Raw genomic sequence first — 20926 nt, 5'->3', positions numbered from 1 at the left:
AAATCACACTGTCTTCTGATATCTGCAGGGACAGAGCATTGGGGTGGGGGTAAGGTGCATCTGTTTGAAAAGTAAACGATAAAATGTGGATTAAAGTGCCCAGCACAAAGCAGATCCTCAATAAACATTTCATTTCCCACCCACACTCGCCAGCTCACCCCATCATCCCTTTCCCTTGGTGCCCTCCTTTTTTTTTTTATCCTAGTCATTCTTCCCTAATCTTCCACTTGAGTGTCAAGCTGACCTTGCTGATGGTGACATTGCACCTGGATGTACTGTCCAATCTGTGATGACATTCCCTGCTAATAAAAGACAACATAACTCAAGTCTGGCAGACTTTCTTCTCTATTTCTGGATGAATGCCCAGTGAGACTGTGTTGTACAGCTAGAAAAGGCCTTCTTCCCAATAGCAAGGCTGTGCATCTAGCCTCAAGCTCTGGCTGAACTTTGTGGTCGACATCAATCTAAAGATACAGTGTCTGACTATAACCTTGTTCCAAAAACCTAGGCAAAGAGTATATGTAGGAGGTGGGATATCACTTCCATGACATAAGTGCTATTGCAGAGCCGTGGCCACCCAGGAACTCCTGACTGCTGTCCTTCCCCTGCTTGCTATACATTGTCTGGAACTGGCTAAGAAATGGGGAACATTTGTGAAAACCAAGAAATGCAATGGTTTTGGATGAATAAAATAGACCAAAGTTAAGGTAAGTGCACAAATATCAGTGTCAGGCTATGGAAGAAAGATAAAGAGATACTTTTTTTTTTTTTTTTTTAGAGGGGAGATGCTGAGGTCAGGGCACTTATGTGCATCAAGTGATGGAGACAGAGTAAAGAGAATTTATGGATATATATGCATATCTTGCTAATAAGTTTGGTTTATCATCACATCAAGATAAATTGCCTTTAGCATAGAACTTGAGATAAGTAGACGTTCACTAGCAAGTGCTAACATTTGGATCAGGGCAAAGGCGTTTCCAGGAGTGTTTTTATACCAGACCCCTGCTTAGTCCATGGGGCTGAGGCATGTCACATAACTCAGAGCAAGAGCCTTCTATTTGTGTAAGACCCAACCCTGGGAAGGATGCCCGAGACAACAGCTATGCCTCTGCCCCAGCCTGATGCCATGTGATCTAGAGCCTGGGCAGCAACAACCCTGTGGTCAAAGATATGGAAGAAACACTCTGCAAATCCCACAGTCTGTTCGACGGCTTGGAAAGGAAGCAAGTGGCATTGGGACAATTGCTGTACATGCCTACAGCTTACCTGTCAACTACAGGGGGCTGCCAAGGTGTGCAAGAGGACCTGGGCGCAGAGCCATGCTCAGGGCACAGATAGATGGGGATGGGAGTCGAGATGGGGCATGGGAAGTGATGAGGGCTCTGAGAACACATGAAGCAGGTATTGGACATCAGCAGATAGATGAGACTCCTTGGCACCACAGTCCGAGCCTGGGGTTGGGGGATAGCTGGGGAGTTGTCAGGCAGGAACATTGATGTAGTCATCTGAATCACTGTCCTCCATCATGGCGGCAGGCTGGTGGTAGAGGCTCACGTATTCACAGCTGGTCTTCAGAGATGGGGCATGGAGCCAGGGAGATTCAGACACCTGGGCACAATGAAAGAAGCATCACTGGATCTGGGTAGGGTGATTTTAATATCTCCCCAGGTGGATTTTCATAGTGGGCAATGGAGCATGGACATGGCTGCTGAGTTCCAGAAGGCAAAGACACAGAGATGGCTCAGCTCCATCAAGTGGAGTAGCCCTGGGGATTTTCAGGGTAGTGTCTCACCTGAGATAACTGGAAAACCTAATGTGGGCAGGAAATGCCTTAAATGGGGCTCAGAGTAAAATCATGTGGCTAAGCATGGGCCTGAAAGAGACCCAGCTGCCAGAGGAGTATCCCCTCGGGGATAAGATGCTGTGACTTATGGCATAAATATGCATCTTCTTAGGGAGTTATTCAGAAGTAGAGTGAGTCACCCTCAGCACCTCTGTAAGGGCTCAGAGATGCTGTGATGTGGCGTCGTGACAGTGCATTCCAGGAAGGGGGATGGATGGTGAAGGGGATAAGATGGCAGCCCACATGGAACACTGGTGCTCCTCTTCCCCAGACGGAAACTTCAGGATCATCCACCTTGAGGACAGTCAGTTCTCAAAAGACAGGACTGTGCCAGTGACCCCAACATGGCACAGTTACTATCTCATCCACTGAGGAAGGCCACAAGGGGGACAGTTATGTATTTAAACACAAGCTCTGAGAATTAGACGTCCAGCAGCCTGAATATAGTAGGCATTCAGGAAGTACTCATTGAAAGGAAATTTTATATATTTTGTACTTTACTAAAGAGGGAAGCAGCAGCAGCTTGCTTTGAAAACATGTTTTCCATCAGTCAAGGAAGTAAGAAGCCACAAAACAGAAAAGAAAAAAAGAGAGAAGGTTGAAAAGAAAAGTAACAGTGAGAGCAAAGAAAACTAAGCAACAAAATTACATGGTCCTGGTATAAATGTCAGTGAGGATGAAACTCAGTCAAGTAATCAATGAAAGACAGCTAATAAGCACATGTTGGTAGCACTCCACTTAGATGATATAAGACCAGTCAAGAAAGACCTGGATCCCAGAACAGCTCAAGATGTCAACCCGAAGCAAATTAACCAGCACATAACAATAGGAGAAACGATACACAAAGTTGGAGGTGACACAGAGAAATGAGAGATGATCAAGATAAAGTTTCCAGGGTGGGAAGGAAGGTGGTAATATCTGAGCTTCCTTTAGAGGCCAAAGAAGAGGCTGAGGACGGGAAGAAGATGATGCTGAGGATGGGGAAGAGGATGAGGCAGAGGAAATCCTCGATGTATGACATGGTTTTTTGTTTTTGTTAAATTAAACGAACTCTGAAAAAGGTGAGCAAGTCCTTTGTTAGTTTTTCACACTATCTTCTATTATGTTTTAATTAACTTTCTTTGATAATAGAGATGGTTTTAGATTTGCTAAAAAACAAAAATTTATCTTTCACTGCCTGTTATAGTTCATCATTTGAGATTAACTTATTTGGCTTAAGAAATGGAAATGCTCCCCATGGAAGCTATAATAATGAGTCATTAAGCATAGGCACCTTTTTGTAAATTTGTTCCATCAAGATTTTTGCCCCTAATAGTGGGAATGAGAGTTTCAAGTAGAGAGGCAGGGTCAGCTTGGAACAAGGTGCAGGCCCAGGTGAGGGTCTGTGTGGTCACAGGGCAGTTTTAGAGGAAAGGGCTGCTGGAAAGACGGAGTAGACAGACAGTGTGGCGCCTGTTGTCCCTCCTGGTTGCTGCACCATCCTCTGGAGTCAATGGTCAGTATTCAGGTACCAGGACCTTGTGCACATATTTTCGAAGCAAGCTGCTGCTGCTTCCCTCTTTAGTAAAGTACAAAATATATCAAAGTTCCTTTCAATGAGTACTTACTGAATGCCTACTATGTTCAGACTGCTGAACACTGCCACGCGGGTGTGAACCTTCTCTAGCAGGGGTGGGGAAGGGCAAGCCGGAGAAGCCGGGGGGGGGGGGGCGGGGGGCACTGCGCAGAACTGCCTCTTGTTGCTGGGTACCACTCTCCTCTTTGTAGCCAGGCCCACGATTGACCAGCTGGGGATTAAATTTCTCAGCCTGCCTTGAAGGGAGGTTCACTACATGGTTAAGTTTCAGCCTCTAGGATGCAAGTGGAAATGGTGGGAAACGTCAGGGTCATGGGCTTAAGAAGCAGCATTCTCTTCCTCCCTCCTGTAAGCTGGGACGTGCACACGGTCCTGGTGCCTGTGTACTGACCATGGAGCTGGCAAGACTCCAGAGGATGGCGCAGCAACCAGACAGAGGGAATTTCAGTCCCAAGATGACCTCTTGCCTCACTGGCTCAGGCCACCTCTTCCTGTCCCTGTCTCTGAGCCTTTATTTGGGGAGGGGGAAGTAGGCTTCCACCGTGTGGGCCCTGTCTTTTGGAGTCTGCTGCATTAGCTTAGTCTACATGCGAATTAAACAAGGGATTTTCTTTTCCCAGGCGGCTGCCGAAGATGACGGGGGTGCAGGTCCTGGTGCTTGATGGTGGAGGCCATCTCCTGGGCCCCCTGGCGGCCATCGTGGCTAACTAGGTACTGCTGGGCTGGAAGGTAGTGGTCGTACGCTGGGAGGGCATCATTTCTGGCAATTTCTACAGAAACAAGTTGAAGTACCTGGCTTTCCCCCGCAAGTGGATGAACACCAACCCTTCCCGAGGTCCCTACCACTTCCCGACCCCCAGCCGCATCTTCTGGCACAAGTACGAGGCTTGCTGCCCCATGACCACCAAGTGAGGCCAGGCCGCCCTGGACCGCCTCAAGGTGTTTGACGGCATCCCACTGCCCTACGACAGGAAAAAGCAGATGATGGTTCCTGCTGCCCTCAAGGTCGTGCGTCTGAAGCTTACAAGAAAGTTTGCCTATCTGGAGCGCCTGGCTCACGATGGTGGCTGGAAGTACCAGGCAGTGATAGCCACCCTGGAGGAGAAGAGGAAGGAGAAGGCCAAGTTCCACTACTGGAAGAAGAAACAGCTCATGAGGCTACGGAAACGGGCCGAGAAGAACGTGGAGAAGAAAAGTGACAAATACACAGAGGTCCTCAAGGCCCACGGACTCCTGGTCTGAGCCCAATAAAGACTGTTAATTTCTCATGCTTGGCCTGGCCTGCCCTTCCTCCATCGTCGCCCTGGAATGTGCGGGACCCAGGGGCCGCAGCAGTCCAGGTGCCACAGGCAGCCTGGGACATAGGAAGCTGGGAGCAAGGAAAGGGTCTTAGTCACTGCTTTCTGAGGTTACTTGAAAGCACTCAGAGAATTGTGCAGGTGTAATTTATCTACGACCAATAGGAAGAGCAACCAGTTACTATTAGCAAAAAGGAGTCGGAAGACTAATTGGAGGGGCCCTACCTTGTGAGTGGGGCGTCTGTTTAACTTTCCACCTGGTAATATAGCTCTGCAGCTGTTAGAATGTGCAAGCGCTTGGGGACAACATGAGCTTGCTGTTGTACAAAGGGTATTTATAGAACCATAGACTGGGAAGATGTGCGACCAAGGGGTTACAGGAATTGCCTGTGCTCCTCACCTGTATTTTGTAATCAGAATCAAATAAATTATTTTTAAAGAAAAAAAACAGGGATTTTTACCACACCCTTTAAAAAACAACTTTATTCTGGGTTCTGCGTGTTTTGGACACTGTAGGCTGCTTTAGAGAATAAAAAGCTTTCTCATCTCAATTCTTAAAGATGAACGGATAAAGGCTTTCTACCCAACCATCAGTGGCCCTGAGTGGAAACGCGAGTTCCCTCCATCCACTCTAGATTTAAAGATGAATCCTCCTCACTCAAGGTGTTGAACCCTGTCTACATCTCTCCCAAGTCATCCTCTAGACCAAGCTTAACTGCCTCCAGAGAATGGTAAATTACCTCCTCTCACCTTCGAGAGTTTACTAGAAAGTTCTCGCGCACAGGAAGGTGAACTGTCTAGGTAGCTTCCACCTCCCTAGGACCCCCTAGAAATCTAATCTCCTCCACGAGAAAGCCTTTCACATAACTGTGGAGCTGCCACCTATCATTCTCTGCTAAGCCAGCTGCATCCAGCACGCAGGTATCCTGTGACAACTGCCTGGCTAGAAGCCACGGAACCAGGTCTTCTACAGTTCCCGGTATTCAACCTCCTGACACCAAACAAGGAGGAAACTAAAACAACTTGTTCCTCGGCTCAGGGCCCAGGAGCTGCTGGGAAACCCGCTCTCCGGATCCCGGCGGCGGCGCAGGAAGCCACACTCGGGTCCCCGCCCAGGGCTGGGGCCGCCCAGTCGGGCCGCGGCTGCCAATCAGGGCAGGAGCGGAGCTTACCTGCAGCGGGGCGGGGGGCAACGGCGCTCCGGGACCTGGAACGGGGGCCTCCCCCGTGCCTAGGGAACAGCGAGGGCGAGGTGAGGCGGCGGCCGAGGCTCCCGCCCCACCGTCATGCTACTACTCCCAGCTCCACCCCCGCCCCACTCCCAGCTCCACCCTGTGGGAAGCCCTGGCACCTGGGAGCGCGCCCCGCTGCGCCCGGCTTTCCCGGAGCCAGCGCACTCTTTCCGCTACTCCCCGTGGCCCGCCCGGCGGCTCACCTGCAGCGTCCGCTCCACGAGCGCGCCGCGGGCAGGCGCTGTAGATGTTGTTTTGGGAGCGCGGTCGCGGCGACCCGCGGGGCCTCTGGGAGCTCTCCAGGGCGCGCATCCTCACGGCCAGTCGGCGGGCCCGCCTGGAGAGGGCTTCCCCACAAAGCCACAGGAAGAGGGAGGAAAATGGCATCAGAGGCCCGTGCCACCCTCCCCAAACGAAAGGCTGCCTCCTCCCTCGGGCTTGGCAGTGTCTGACCTGGAGATGCTCCAAGCGTGGGGAATGTACGAGGCACGACCTTGCCCTGCCCTGAAGACCAAAGGGCCCAGGCCGCTCTCCTCCTCAGACCAGTGGCCCCCACTTCCCTAACTTCCCTACACCCCAGGCTGCTCATCAAAAGCTCCCTGAGTTTCCCATGGAAGTTCACAAGGGGGTTCTGAACGCTGTGGGCTCTTTGGGCAGCTCAGCTCTCCCTACCGAAGCCCCCAGCCCAGCCGCTCACCTTTCCTCCTTTCAACAGCCCTTTTCACCACCAGCCCCAGAAGTGCCAGCAGGAAAAGGCCCAGGATGGTCGGGATCAGGATGTGAAATCCTTGGCCTTCCCTCCCAGACTGTGAGCCATAGTCCAGTGCTCTGGGGAGGGAAGGAAAGTGAGAGAGGGAGGAAGAGATTATTAAAGGAGGTAGGTTGAGGGCTTGCTCCTGTGTAGCCAACGTTTTTGGAGATGACTTACAGGTTTGTCCTTTGTTAACAGAATTCACTCCACTCCCCCCTCAAAAAGACTTGCCTATGGAGTCACGAAACTTGAATTCAAATTCATATTCCGCCTTTTACTGGTTGTGTGATCTCGAAGGAGTCTCCTAACCTCTCTGAGCCTTATCTCTCCATAAATAGGTATAGTAAAATCTATTTCACAGAACTGTTATGAGGATGAAATAAGAGTGGATATAAAGAATTTAATGCACCTTCCGGTGTTCAGCACCTTAGTTTCTTCACGAGATTATTGCAGATATTGACTGGGCTAGTTCCTTATAATGGTGGGGGAAAGGATGTTTTTCTCATAGTGCTCCTTCTGCCTAGAAGTTTTCCCCTCAATTTTCTCTGCATATTGAAATCTTACTTTTCTTAAAGGACATTGTGTAAGTCCTCTTTTCTTCCTAATTATGGTAAGCCAGATTTGTGTGTGTGTGTGTGCGCTTTGGGTTTCCAATTCTGTGGTCATGCCTGTTTCAGACTTTATCACAGTCAGACTTATGTTAGTAAGATCTGGATATTGCATATTGTCATCTTCTTATATCTTCAGGACATAGCACAATGCTTGCCACATAGTAGAGAATAAGAAAATGCTGGTTGACCTTGATGTTTTCCCTACTAATAGGTAGGAAGCAAGAGACCTTGTTCTATTTGAAACCACTTGGTTCTCATGGCCCCAGTTTCTCCTACCTATAGAACCCAAATGATTTTGGAGGTCCTCTTTCTCACTATCACCTTTGTCTTTGCTTATGCAAAACCAATTTTGATTATTATAGGGTTTTTTTTTTTTTTTTTGGAGTCTGCTATAATGCTTCCCCCTAGTGGTGTATTGCAGTACTTCCTTGGACTGCACCCCAGCCTTTAGACCGGTGCTGTCCAGGAGAAATGTGAGTCACATATGTAATTTTAAATTTCCTAGTAGCCACATTAAAACAGTAAAAGGAAATGTGTGAAAGTAATTTTATATTACTAGTTTAATAGTTAATTTTATTTTTATTCTCATTTAGTTCTTCCCCATAAAAATAGATCTGAATGAATCTAAGCGACTGGAAGAGCTGGGTCTCACTTCTTTCTACAGGATCAATGCTGGGGCATTGACAAGTGTGTTTTTGTTAAAGGAACTAATGAGTTAATGAGCTATACTCATAGGTGGTATATTTCACAGTGGCCTAGAGACAAAGCCAAGGAGGGTGTCTAATAATGGACATTGCAGTGGGTTTCAGTGGATCTCTTAATTCTAGCCTAACTCTAGATCCTGGACAGTGGTCTCTTACCTCTGCCTGTGCAGCCTGGTGTGGTGGTTGTAGCTGGGCGTCTGGGGCTTGAGCAGCCCCTCCAGAGCTGAGATTTTTGAGGCTGTAGTGGATGGCAGGAAGGTTCGGGGCTTGTCACCTGCTACTGAAGATGCTCTGGACACTCGAGGGCGGTGGGTGATTTGGGTGGTGGGGGAGGAGTGGTGAACTGGAGGGACCTTGCCCCTTTGAGCTGGTGTGGTAACTGCAGGAGGTAGCAGGAAAAAGGGATGTTCCTTTTATACACTCTATTCTCCAACAGGATTAGGTCATCACCTCTTTCCACAACATACCCTTCCCTTTTATACAGACTACTTCTGTTCTTGCAGTCCTCAGGGCCTAAAATCCTTTTTAACATGCTATCTAGGCCTACTCAATTCCAAGTATATTTGCTTCAAATACCATTTCTTCCAGGAAGCCTTCCCTGACTTCCCAGGTGGAAGAGCTTGCCCCCTCTGAGCAGGGGGAAAACCTTTTTTGTAGTTCTATTCCCAATCTGCCTTGTGCTGTATTTGCGTGCTAATCTATTCTCCCCCATTTCACACCTATCAGTCACAACCTTGGCTACATGATCTGTTCAATTACACTATCCCTCTTGGCTCTCAGCAGGGTTACCTAGTGTAGTAATGTTCAATTAATGTGTCTACCTCATAGGCATATGGGATAATATGATGGAAATATTGCATGTCAAAATGCATTTAAAACTGGATGATGATATCAAAATGTAAAGGTATCATTTGTATGAACATCCTTAATCTTTTAGTTGCAAAATAGAGTTAAAATCATTAGATGCCAGCAGGTAGAAGACAGCCCTATGGGAAGCACGAGACATGATGATCTCCAGCTGGGAAATGTCTGCCCAGTCTTGGTTTCCGCAGTCATTCATAAAAAGAGCTAGATTTTGTGAGTGGAGCACAAACATCATTGCTTATGGTGCCACCTGGTGGTAATATGTAAGTTCTGCAGCTAGGACCAGGGGACCTGACTGTCAGACAGGCTTGAAGCATATGGACAGCAGATCTCAGGGAGGTATGTGCCCTCTCTAAAGGCAGGGAATACACACCTAAGACTCAGCTCAGCTCTGCCAGCCACTCTATGAACTGAACATAGACCCCCTCCTCCATTTTCACACTGCTACAGCATCTCACCCACCTCTCCTACCCTCGCTATGGTGAACTGACCTCTGGTTACAAATTTGGAAGAACTGGCATATGCAGGCATCTGGAACAAATAGGGCAGATGAAACCATTTTGGAGTCTCAGGCATTGGCTGCTCTTCCCATGATGGCTCGTATTCTATTGGAAGGAAGAGGAATATGTTGGTGGTCTCTAGGAGGAGACTGAGGCTTGGGTGTAAACTGAAGCTAATTCAGCCAAAGTGGATGACAGTGAGGGGATGAGGGCAGGGTCCACTGAAAGAAGCAGAGAAGGAGCTGGGTTGGGGGCTTCCCTGGAGGAAATACTGGTTCCCCCAGTCCAGTCAACATTCCCTGCAAAACCAGCAGAGGTCATTGGGATTCTAGGCTGTTGAATTACTGCTGCATATGTGTGGGGAACTCAGTGGAGGAAAGGAGAAAGGCGGGGTTCCAGAGAAATAAAGGATCAGGTCATAGAGTAATAAGATTGGCCTATAAATGTGGCTGGATAAATTAGTGTCTTTCCTTTATTTCTCATGGGACAATTACGTTGGATAGTTATTTCCTTTTGCTTCCAATTTCCTCCATCTCAGAGCCTCTCCTCAATCTCAAGCCTCCACTCCCCTCATGCCCTGGGTAGGATGAACAATGCAAAGAGAGCACCTATCTTGTTCTTTTCATCCATGTTGGGTAGAAAATTCTGTGGACCATGGAGTTAATTGACTATGAGGTTTCATATGGATCTTAATCATTATGTGGCTTATATGGCAACAGTGTAAGAGTCTAGGAGACTGTTACAGTTAGATGGCTGTCCCAATCTTCCCAAGTGAAACATTTTCTGGGTAGTCTGAGCCTCCAATCAGCGGAGGAACCTACCACTGTGGACATTCAGGGTGACTTTCTGGGTCTTTCCCCGGTCTGTGTTCATGCCCGCTCCGCAGGCATAGACTCCGCTGTCACTTTCGGTCAGCTGTGTTACCTCCACTAGGAACAGATTCTTGTGTGGGTATTGCTTCAGAGTAACTCGGCCCTTGTATTCTGCCTTGATGAAGTTGGTGGTGGATACCACGGTACCACATGTTCCAGATCCAGCCATCTCCCGGCACAGATATATCCTCACATGCATTTCAGGAAGTGGGCACTTGATGGTAACTGATCCGCCCAGCTCCCCCTCTACCTTTACTTCTGGGAGGATCCTCAGGGCCCCCGATACTGCAGGGAGAGGAGATTAATGCAGAGGGAGCCCCATCTCTAGCTATATCCCAGCCCCATCTACTTCCCAGCTCCAGCCGTCTCTCCAACCCTAGCCCAGGCCCCAGCCCAACCTCACATTCATCCCCAGATCCAGCCCTGACCCAATTTTTAGCCTGGCCTCAGCCTGTCCTTAGCCACAGCCTTATCCTCATTTCTTTTTTCTTTTTCTTTTCTTTTCCTTTCTTTTCTTTCCTTCCTTCCTTCCTTCCTTCCTTCCTTCCTCCCTCCCTCCCTCCCTTTCTCTCTCTCTTTCTTTCTTTCTTTCCCTTCCTTCCTTCCTTTTCTTTTCTTTTTTTTTTTTTAATAGGATCTCACTCTGTTACGCAGGCTGGAGAGCAGTGGTGTGATCGTGACTCACTGCAGCCTCAACCTCCTGGGCTCAAGCAATCCTCCCAGCTCAGCCTCCCAAGTAGCAGGGACTACAGGTGCATGCTGCCACGCCTGGCTAATTTTTGTCTTTTTTGTAGAGATGGGGTTTTCATTATGTTGCCCACGCTGGTCTCGAACTCATGACCTCAAGTGATCTGCCTGCCTCGGCCTCCCAAAGTGCTGGGATTGAGCCACCATGCCCAACCCTTATTCTCATTTCTATCCTTAGTCTCAACTTCAGCCTTGTCCCATCCCCAGTCCTATTCACAACCTCAGGCCAGCTGTATGTTCATCCCCAATCCTGTGCCCTAGCGTTACCTTAATTTAACCCCCAGCTTTGGCCTCACCACCAAACCCAAACCCATAAGGACCCAGACACTAAACCCTTGAGATGATAATCAAAAGTATATCACCCACTCCAAAGAGACATGATATGCCGCAGGTGACCCCAAACAGCATACAGCCCCCATGTGACCTCAGTGTGGTGCTGGGAGCATGGTGCGGTTATGTTGCAACAGGTTTTCCTTTCCAGTTTGGTTTTGCTCAGGTGCATCCATCCAGCCATTTATCCACAGCTCTATTTATGAAATCATTCAACAAGCGTTTATTGAATGCCTTTCTTGTGACAGTAAACCAGCTGGCATCCCTCCCTCAGTCACAGATCATTTAGTGAATGATACCAATCAATGGCCAGTGAGCAGTGTAATACATCCCATGAGAGAGATTGCATGGGGTTCCCTGGAAGGAGCAAACCCGGGCGCCTGATGTAGGCTGTTGCAGGGGGTGGCGTGGTCAGAGGAGGGCTTTCTGGAATAAGTGACGTCTGAGTTGTGACCTGAAGGAATGGGTATGGAGTGCAACTGAGAGAGTGACGATGCTCATCATGGAGGCAGGGGACATAGGAGGGGAAGTGAGGGTGTGTGTGCATGTGTGCATAGGTGTGCACACACTGTATGTGTGCTGGGGAGGGATAAAAGATGTGGTTCATGAATCCCTGACACCATAAAGCTTATGCTTTGAGTGACAGAGGTCAGGTCTAATGCACTTGAGCCAGCTACAGAAGAGGGTAAGGCCATGTCTGATTAATTGCCAACTAAGTGGATCCCATAAGTGTCTGCATATTTCTGGGAAGAAAGTTCATAGGGCAAAATTGTGTGTGTGTGGCGAGGTGGGGCTGGAAGGCTGAAGTGGGGAGAAGAGATTCTTCCAAATAGCCAGAACAGTCCCCTAACAGTCTGGGATATGAGAGAGAACATAGCATGTCCATGGGCGGAGAGACATTTGCAAACGTACTGAGATTTATCCACAGGGCACACTTTAAGAAGAGCACTATTGAGTTTAGTCAAACAAGAGTCAGGGATAGCTTAGGAAAGAGGTGGGGCTTGAGGCTTTGGGATAAAGACATTCTGGGCAAAGGGAAGAATTCTGACAATGGTAGAGAGGTAAAAACAATCATGGGAGGCGGAAAAGGGGGTTGGGGCAGGTGGGGAGAGTTGGAGAGGGAGGGCGTACAGGAGGGCGTTGAGATCTAAAAGTGTAGCTGATGTAAACATGGTAGGGACAGGCAGATGGACCAGCCAAAACCACGAGTTCTGACATGGAAACCCTCACATGAAAAACCCAGCACTGCTTTAAACCCACTGGAAATTGAGTCATGAGGGAGCCTCACAACTAGACATTGCAATGGAAAGGTGACCTGTCACAAAGTGTCAATCAACAGACAAAGACCCAATCAAAGGAAGGTCTGGAGGAATCACCTTGTGCATCCAGACAGCCCCTACCTGTGTGCGAAGTTGAATGCCGAGGGTGGAAGCACGTGGAAGTATTCAAATGAGACTAACCCAGCCAGGAAGGGGGTGTGAATGCCACTTTCCCAAGAGCAAGATGGTACAAAATGGGCAGGGGGAAGATAGCAGAGATGGGGTCATCACCTATGTAGCAACCTCCAGCAGCCTCAGGCCTCCCAGGGTTGAGCTTTTGGTAAATCCCTGGCTTGCCTGTTCAGCTCCTTGTGCAGACCCTAGATGGATGAAGTGCAAGGAAAGCTGCTGGCTATGCTGAGCTCTGGTCCACAAGGAAGCAGTAGTTGGCGATGTGAAAATGACCAGACCCCAGGAAAAAGAAACTAGTTCTCCTCAAGTTCATGGTAGCTTCTAACCTATTCCCAAGACTTAGTAAAGTAGATTTTGAAAACAGAGAAAAGACAGATATAAGCTACTGGTTTAGACATCTAAAGTAGCACAGTGTGCATGAGACTCATCTGAGGAGATTGGCTACGATGCAGATGATCTGGTCCCGTTCTTAGGAAAGGTGATTACATCTGTCTAGGGCATGGTCTAGAAATACGTGTTTTTAAACAGGTGTCCCAGGTGCTCTTGCATTTCTGCAATCCTGGGCTATATAACATTTACAAATGATTCTGGGGAAGAAAGGGAGGAATGAGAGAAGGCATCGAAAGGAACCAACCTGTTCAATAGTAATATTTCTGAGAGGCTGCTAAGTAAGTGACATTAATCTCTAAATTGGTGACTTGATTTTCAGTGGTTATGGTAGGGAAGAGGGGGATATGTGGCTTAAAGAATCACTCTCAATATATAAACGGATGTAAATACATGATTGGAAAATGGGAAAAAATTTTCACCATACAAAATAAGGTTAAGGTCCATAGGTCCTTGGTGGCTGGGGAGCTCTGGAGAGGGACTCTGGCACCCACTTGGGGTGATTTTCCAGGTGGAAGTGCAGATGAGGACCTAGTCAACTCAAATAAGAGCAGATCTCAGGAAGAGGAGAGCTGGCCTGTGATTTTTATGTTTATCAAACGGGGCATGGATTTTTTTTTTTTTGAAGGATGGGAAACATCCCGCTCAGCTTCTTATTTCCAAATATAGTAACCTGGGTGTGTCCAGGCCTGCAGCCTGTCACAAAGAATGAAGTGTCCACCTCCTTTCAAAGGCCAGCCCCTCCACCTGTATCCTGAGTCCATCATTCTCACCTGTTTTAGAACTTCTTGTCTGCAGTGATCCTGTTTCTTTCTCTGGCTATTGGAGAAAAATGGCCTTCTCATCTAGCATTGCCATAGCTTACACACATGTCCTGCTAATGCCCATATTTTCTTCTCCTTCTTTTTTTAAGACAGGGTCTTTCTCTGTCACCCAGGCTGGGGTGCAGTGGTGCAATCTTGGCTCACTGCAGCCTCCACTTCCTGGGCTCAATTGAGGCTCCCACTTCAGCCTCCTGAGTAGCTGAGATCACAGGCGCCTGCCACCATGTGTGGCGAATATTTTTTCTTTTTTTTTTAGAGATGGGCTTTCACCCAGGCTGGTCTTGAATCCCAGGCTCAAATGATCCACCCACCTCAGCCTCCCAAAGTGTTGGGATTACAGGCATGAGTCTCCATGCCTGGCTTTGCCCATCTTTAGAAATCCTTCAGTTGACCTTTGCCTCCCCTTCACCTGCCAACACACCTCTTTATTCTCTTTCTCAAATCAGTCATCAAATTCGCTAAATCAGATTCACTTCCATACCTCCCAATTTCTCTTCAATCCACTTCTATCAGAATTTCGTGTCCAGTATTCCACTGAAACTGCTCTTGTCAAGTCACTGAAATTCTCCTTTTGCCACATGTAATGGTCACCTCTTTGTCTTCATTTCCCCTCATCCTCTCAGCAGCGGTTGACAGAATGGAGCCAGCCCAGCTTGAAACACACCCTTGGTGTGGCTTCCTTAGTGCATACCCTCAACGGTGGCTCCCTGTCAGCCTGCATTCTTCCTCTCCTTCTCTCCTACCTCTCCATCCTGGCTAGCCCAGGCCCTGTGCCTTGGACCTGTTCTTTTCTCTGTCCTCCCTCCCTCTCTCCCCTCACTCGCTCATTGACTCCCATGGCTTTTAAGGCTAATGCTATAGATTCCACCAAAATGTGATCTCCAGTCTTCCTCTGAGCTCCAGACTTGCTCTGACATCTCCGCTTGGACCCTACTTGAATGGGTAAGATATATGCCAAACTTAGGACAGCTGAGAAAGAGCTGATTTCTCTTCCAAAACCTGACCTTCACATACTCTTCCGATGACCCCATCATCCACCCATCTGCTGAAGCCTAGAACTCATCTTCATGTTAAAGAATCAAGAATAAATTTTAAGTGTGTGTGTGTGTGTGTGTGTGTGTGTGTGTCTATGTATGCTAGGTCCCAGCATCAAAGGTATGTATGTATGTATTATTATTATCATTAGTCAAGGTAAAAAGGTTTGAAAGCTCACACTGCATGACACTGCCTTGCTTTATTATAGAGCTCTACACAGGGCTCCAGGCAAAGTGGTCTACAGTTTGTGCCTCATGCGCTAGGCCCTAGGGAGACCCACTCCAGCATTTGCAGGACCTGGAGTAGGAGTACAAATTAAGGCCCAAATACTATATATCTGAATATTTTTAAGTTATAAATCAAGCTAATAAACTGTTAAATAAAATTCGCTTTACTTCCCTAGCTTGACTAATGCACCCTCCTTGGATGTCCACTCTACTCCGTGGCCATGCAGGGAAAACAACCCCAAGCTTCCTGCCCCCAGCCTCTCATCCCTTCCTCCTGCCCACAGCACAAGGGTCCTGCTATATACATAGTAGATACCCCAGCTTGCAAGTACAGTCTTCTTCCACCCCCACCTTCTTCCCAAATAGCCACCCATGGCCACCTTTTATAGGCCAGGGGTCAACCTCAAGAGGAAGACCCGGGATAGAAGCTTGCACTGTCATTGAAAGGGGGCCCAGAGTCATGTGGACAGGGAATTCTAGTTCTAAAAGAGAGAGTTTGGGTAGGGCATGGTGGCTCAGGCCTGTAATCCCAGCACTTTGGGAGGCAGAGGCAGGCTGATCATTTGAGTCCAGGAGTTTGAGACCAGCCTTGGCAACATGGTGAGACCCTATCTCTATTAAAAATACAAAAATTAGCCAGGAGAGGTGGCATGTGTCTGTAGTCCCAGCTACTCAGGAGGCTGAGGTGGGAGGATCACTTGAGTCTGGGAAGTTGAGGTTGCAGTGAGTCATGATCACACCACTGCATTCCAGCCTGGGTGACAGGAGTGAGATCCTGTCTCAAAAAAAAGTGGGGTTAGGTGTGGGCTTGGGGCGTGTGCCTCCCCCGGCCTGCAAACTGCTCACCCTGTGGGCATGGGCATGACTGGAGAAGGGTGGAGCCCATAGCAGGATCCCTTGGCCCAGCTAGAATGAGGGTACTTCTCAGGACAGACTGAAGTGGTGCAATTTGAGGACCCTTCATGCCTTTAGGTCTTCCACTCCCCACCAAATCCTCTCTTCCTCCTCAGGCCTAAGTTTAGTTAACCAACCACCGTGCCCTCCTATGTCCTACTACCTTTCACAGTGTTTGATGTTTCATGTAAACTCCATTCCGTTGGACTTTTAGAGATTTTCAATCTTCAGCTTAACAAATATCTGAGTTTCTTTCATACTCAAGACATCACAAAGAAAGCAAACATAATAGGAAGCCACTTTAACCCACAAGGAACTTATCACTGAATAAACCAAATTAAGATGGACACACATTGAACATAATACAAGGCAGCCATTGGGCTCAGAAGAGGGGGCTCAGGAATGTCTACAATTAGGAGGTGAAGTTTGAGATGGACTTTGAAGAACCCATAAAAAGTGAAGGTGGCCAGGTGCAGTGGCTCAAGCCTGTAATCCCAGCACTTTGGGAGGCCGAGGCGGGTGGATCATCTGAGGTCAGGAGTTCAAGACCAGCCTGGCCAACATGGGAAAACCCCGTCTCTACTAAAAATACAAAATTTAGCCTGTCACGATAGTGCGCACCTGTAATCCCAGCTACTTGGGAAGCTAAGGCAGGAGAATCACTTGAACCCAGGAGGCGGAGGTTGCAGTGTGATGAGATTGCGCCACTGCACTCCAGTCAGGGCAACAGAGAGAGACTCTGTCTCAAAAAAAAAAAAAAAAAAAGGTGAAGGTGAGAGGAAGGGTGTTCCTGGCAGAAGGCACAGCATGGGCAAAGACATGGTGGCAGGAATGTGTGGCTTGTGTTCAAGGAGGAGTCCTGTTGGCCGGAGGTTAGGAAAGTGTTGGGGAGTATGGTTGGCTCAGAGTATGAAAGGGGATACAGGGAGGAGTGTATATTGACTTCAGTAGGCAGTAGGAGTCATTAGAGGTTCTTGGGAGAGGTAATCCTGTGATTAGAAGTCAAGTTTAAGAAAATTAATCTGGCACTGCAGGCATCCTGAGTTAGAGGAAGTGGGAAAGATAGTTAAGAGGGGATTGTGTGTTATTTTCCCGTCCATTTCCTCTGTTACCTTCCTAGTATCAATTGCTGCTGCTTCTTATCCCAGTAGACATGGATCTAGAAACTGCAATGATTTGGCCATTGACTGGATCAAGGTCTGAATGAGGATACATGGGAAGAGGTGGTAATTAGCCATTCTGGCACTTTGTGGCTGATGATCAGCGATACTTCAGACAGGTGAAATAGCTGGTTTGGATGGTAATCAATGAAGAATTTGAGGTAAGGTTAGGCAGTTTACATTTCAAATCTTGGTGGAATATTGAAGTAGAGGTTGCCCAGGAGACAGTTGTAAGTTGAGATATGGAATTCAGGAAATAGATTAGAGCTACTGAATGGATTACAGAATTTTCATTTAGGGTTGAAAGTTGGAAATTCGGGACTGAAAAAGATCTATAGAAAGAGTGTAGAGGTAAGAAGAAAGAAGTACGGAGACACTTGCTTTAAGATCCCATATTAATAGGCTAATATGTTTAGGAGAGATGACACCTTCAGCTCTTAAGAGTTAACACCTGGCTGGGCACAGTGGCTCACACCTGTAATCCCAGCGCTTTGTGAAGCTGAGCCAGGAGGATCACTTAAGGCCACAAGTTCAAGACCATCCTGGGCAACACAGCAAGACTCCATCTCTACAAAAAAATTAAAAATTAGCTGTGCATGGTGGCATGCACTTGTAGTCCTAGCTACTAGAGAGTCTGGGGTGGTAGGATCACTCAAACCCAGGAGTACAAGACTGCAGTGAGCCATGATCACACCACTGCACTCCAGCCTGGGTGATAGAGTTAACACCTGACTGAAACAGGAGAGTGTCTGGAGTGGAGCAAGGAGCATTAGCATGGAGTGAGGAAGGCATCCAACACCTCACGTGGCCTCCATTCTTGTCCTGCCCTAGGTGTTGGTTCACAACTGAATCCATCCAGAAACATCAGAGCTAGAGCTACCAGGCAATTCTTCTACTTGTGGCCAATTCAAGCCTCATTCAGAGGTCTGAAGTGTTTCCCCACGGTACTTACCTGGCAGGAAGTAAAGTGGCCAAAGCCAGAAGTCCATTGTCCCTTCTAGAGTGCAAGGTCCATCCAAGAGCCCCTAGAGAGGGGGATGGAGACAAGCTGCTTATTCAGGAACCCTTCACAATCTGGAACTGGAAAGAGATTTCTAGCCCCCACGAGGAACAAAGCTTGACGATGAGGAAATGACAACCTCCCTTGTTTGCTAACTATTCTTAGGCTAAAAAGAGAGTGCTGACAAACCACAGCGGAAGTCAGGAGCTGAGAAAACATGTTGTGTGGAGTAAGAAAGGGTCACCCTGTTCAAAAGGCATCTAAGAAGTTCCTCCAGACTATTAGCAGTGACCAGGCCTGATATTCCTTTGTCTTGGTGCTTTTTCTTAGCAGGGCCTCCCGTGCTTTATGTATACTCATTGGCTTCCGTGCTGGGGTCATTTGCTTTCATTCTGCCTTCAGGATAAAAGAGCCTTATCACCAATTTTCCCTGCCTGAGAAAGGCTGTATGGGCAGACGCTTGGGCCTGAAGTCAGAAGATGCTGACTGTAGTCCTTACCAGTCACCAGTTAACTCACCTTTACAAACGTTTTTGAGCACCTACTATGTGGGGGTACTAACTAAGGACTTTGAGCAATCCATTACTTTTCTCTGAGCCTGAATTTCTTCATCTAGGAAATAAATGAAGCTGGGACTAGATGATCCCTGCCATTCCCTCCTGCAGAACACAGTTCCTGAGGACTTCACATAGCTCCCCAGCACCTCAGCCAACCTTCACCCTTAATCTCCCCAAAGTGTCCCCACAAGGTGCTGCCCTGTGGCAAGGGCTCAGGCCTCTGTCCAGTGACCACCAAGGCAATGCCAGAACTGGGGTGTGACAGGTCATGCAGCCACTTCGCCTGAAGTCACAGCACCCTGGTAGAGCTCTCCTTCAGGACCCCAAGGGCCCAAGGGTAAGGCCCATGACTGATGGAGAGAGATGCTGAGGCCACAGGGCATCTTGGGAAGAGTTTTGGATGCAAGTCAGAAGACCTCAGGTCTTGTACTGGCTTGGCACTTTCTAGCTTTGGGCAAATTTCCCTGGGCCTCAGTTTTTTCCTTGATAAAGTAGGGATTGCCCCTACCCTGCCCACCTCACATGGCTTTTCTGAGGCCCAGCAGAACTCACAGGCATGGAAGTGCTTTAAGAAGCCTTCACTGTGAGCTGCGCAGGGGTATTACTTATGAGGGCTTTCTCAGGGCTCTGTTCCTGGAAGTTTCATCCCTGGAGGTCAGTTCTCAGGGCCCCAACCCCAGGTGAAAGGACCTCTTGTGCCCCTGGAGGATCCGGGCTATACTCACACTGTTTCTGGGGGGATGTGCCTGACAGACCCGGGCTCCACAGTGGTTGTGTCAGCCACTCCCTGCTCGCCCCCACACAGCAGATTTGTCACATGTTCTCTAAAACAACAACATCCGTGGTGGAAGTTGAATGTGAGGCTCAGAGCAGGTGCAGAGGAAGTGTGTGGGGGGGTGGGCCGCCTGCCCTGCCCCATCCCTATCTGAATCTCCCCTGGCCCGGAGCAGCTGTGGTTGTGATGTCCTCCAGCCCTGAAATGGGCCAAGATGGCAGAGGGCAGCCTCGGGCCTCTCCTTAGTGCCAGAGCTCCCAGCTGGGATTAGCCCCACCCTTCCCTACTTAGCGGGCTCTTCCCAATGCCCCAGAGCTGTCACACAGCTGGGCTCCACCATGCACTGGGCTTGAGGCCTGGGGCTGTCTTGGAGAGACAGAGAAGGGGAATATGAGTGAATGAACGTGATGTGTGTGGGGGCAAGAGTGTGTGAGTATGAATATATGTATGAATGAATGTGTGAGTGTATGATGTGTGTTGTATGACTCTGATGTTTGAGCGTGTGAAGTATGTGTGGTGTGTGACTGAGGTGTGGTGTGTGAGGGTGCAATGTATGTTGTGTGATACGTGTGTGGTGTGTGTGTGGTGTGTGGCTACAGTGTGAGTGTGTGTAGTGAGTGTGAACATGTAGTGTGTGGCTATGAGAGTGTGAGTGTGTTATGTGTAGTGTGTGTGAATGTATGATGTGTGGCTATGAGTGTGTATGTGCTGTGTGGTATGTGTGTGAATGTAGGATGCGTGGCTGTGTGTGATGTATGTGTGTGTGAATGTGTGGTGTGTGGCTATGTGTATGTGCTATGTGTTGTGTGTGGTATGTAGTTATGAGTGTGTGTCACTGCGTGGTGTGTGGCTATGAGTGTGTGTGTGCACACTCTATGCTCTGTCTAGTGTGTGTGTGGTTGAGTGTGTGAGTGTGTGGTGTGTGGTTATGAGTGTGTGTGTTCTCTGTCTAGTGTGTGTGGTGTGTGGTTATGTGTGTGTGATTATGTGTGTGGTGTGTGTCCATGAGTGTGTGTGTGCTCTGTGGAGTGTGTGAGTGTGTGGCGTGTGGCTATGAGTGTGTGTGTGCACTGTGGAGTGTGTGTGTGGTGTGTGGCTATGAGTGTGTGTGTGCACTGTGGAGTGTGTGTGTGGCGTGTGGCTATGAGTGTGTGTGCGCACTGTGGAGTGTGTGTGTGGTGTGTGGCTATGAGTGTGTGTGTGTGCTCTGTGGAGTGTGTGTGTGGTGTGTGGCTATGAGTGTGTGTGCTCTGTCTAGTGTGTGTGTGGTGTGTGGTTATGTGTGTGTG

General features: G+C 48.4%; 1 protein-coding gene and 1 pseudogene across 7 annotated transcripts; one reads left to right on the top strand and one right to left on the bottom strand.

The window, feature by feature from the left end:
• Nucleotides 1–329: 329 nt before the first annotated feature.
• Nucleotides 330–19719, bottom strand: FCMR (Fc mu receptor). Of its 7 annotated transcripts, XM_001165443.7 has the most exons (9): nt 19590–19688; nt 18259–18331; nt 10201–10536; nt 9371–9484; nt 8172–8394; nt 6647–6777; nt 6153–6296; nt 5890–5948; nt 330–1608 (listed from the first exon to the last, which is right to left on the bottom strand). In XM_001165443.7, the coding sequence occupies exons 2-9, from the start codon at nt 18293–18295 to the stop codon at nt 1480–1482; spliced, it is 1173 nt and encodes a 390-aa protein (XP_001165443.1). In that variant the 5' UTR covers nt 18296–18331; nt 19590–19688; the 3' UTR covers nt 330–1479. The 7 variants fall into 7 exon arrangements, with proteins under 7 accessions (XP_001165443.1, XP_063648725.1, XP_054514106.1 ...); XM_063792655.1 differs by lacking the exon at nt 5890–5948; XM_054658131.2 differs by lacking the exons at nt 18259–18331; nt 19590–19688 and adding an exon at nt 17782–18161.
• On the top strand, nt 4053–4680 carry LOC107969967 (large ribosomal subunit protein uL13-like; annotated as a pseudogene).
• Nucleotides 19720–20926: the final 1207 nt, after the last annotated feature.

Source organism: Pan troglodytes, chromosome 1 (genome assembly GCF_028858775.2).
Source record: "Pan troglodytes isolate AG18354 chromosome 1, NHGRI_mPanTro3-v2.0_pri, whole genome shotgun sequence".
Classification (NCBI taxonomy): Eukaryota; Metazoa; Chordata; class Mammalia; order Primates; family Hominidae; genus Pan; species Pan troglodytes.
Note: the sequence above shows the minus strand (reverse complement) of the source record. Positions and strands in the feature narration are given on the sequence as shown.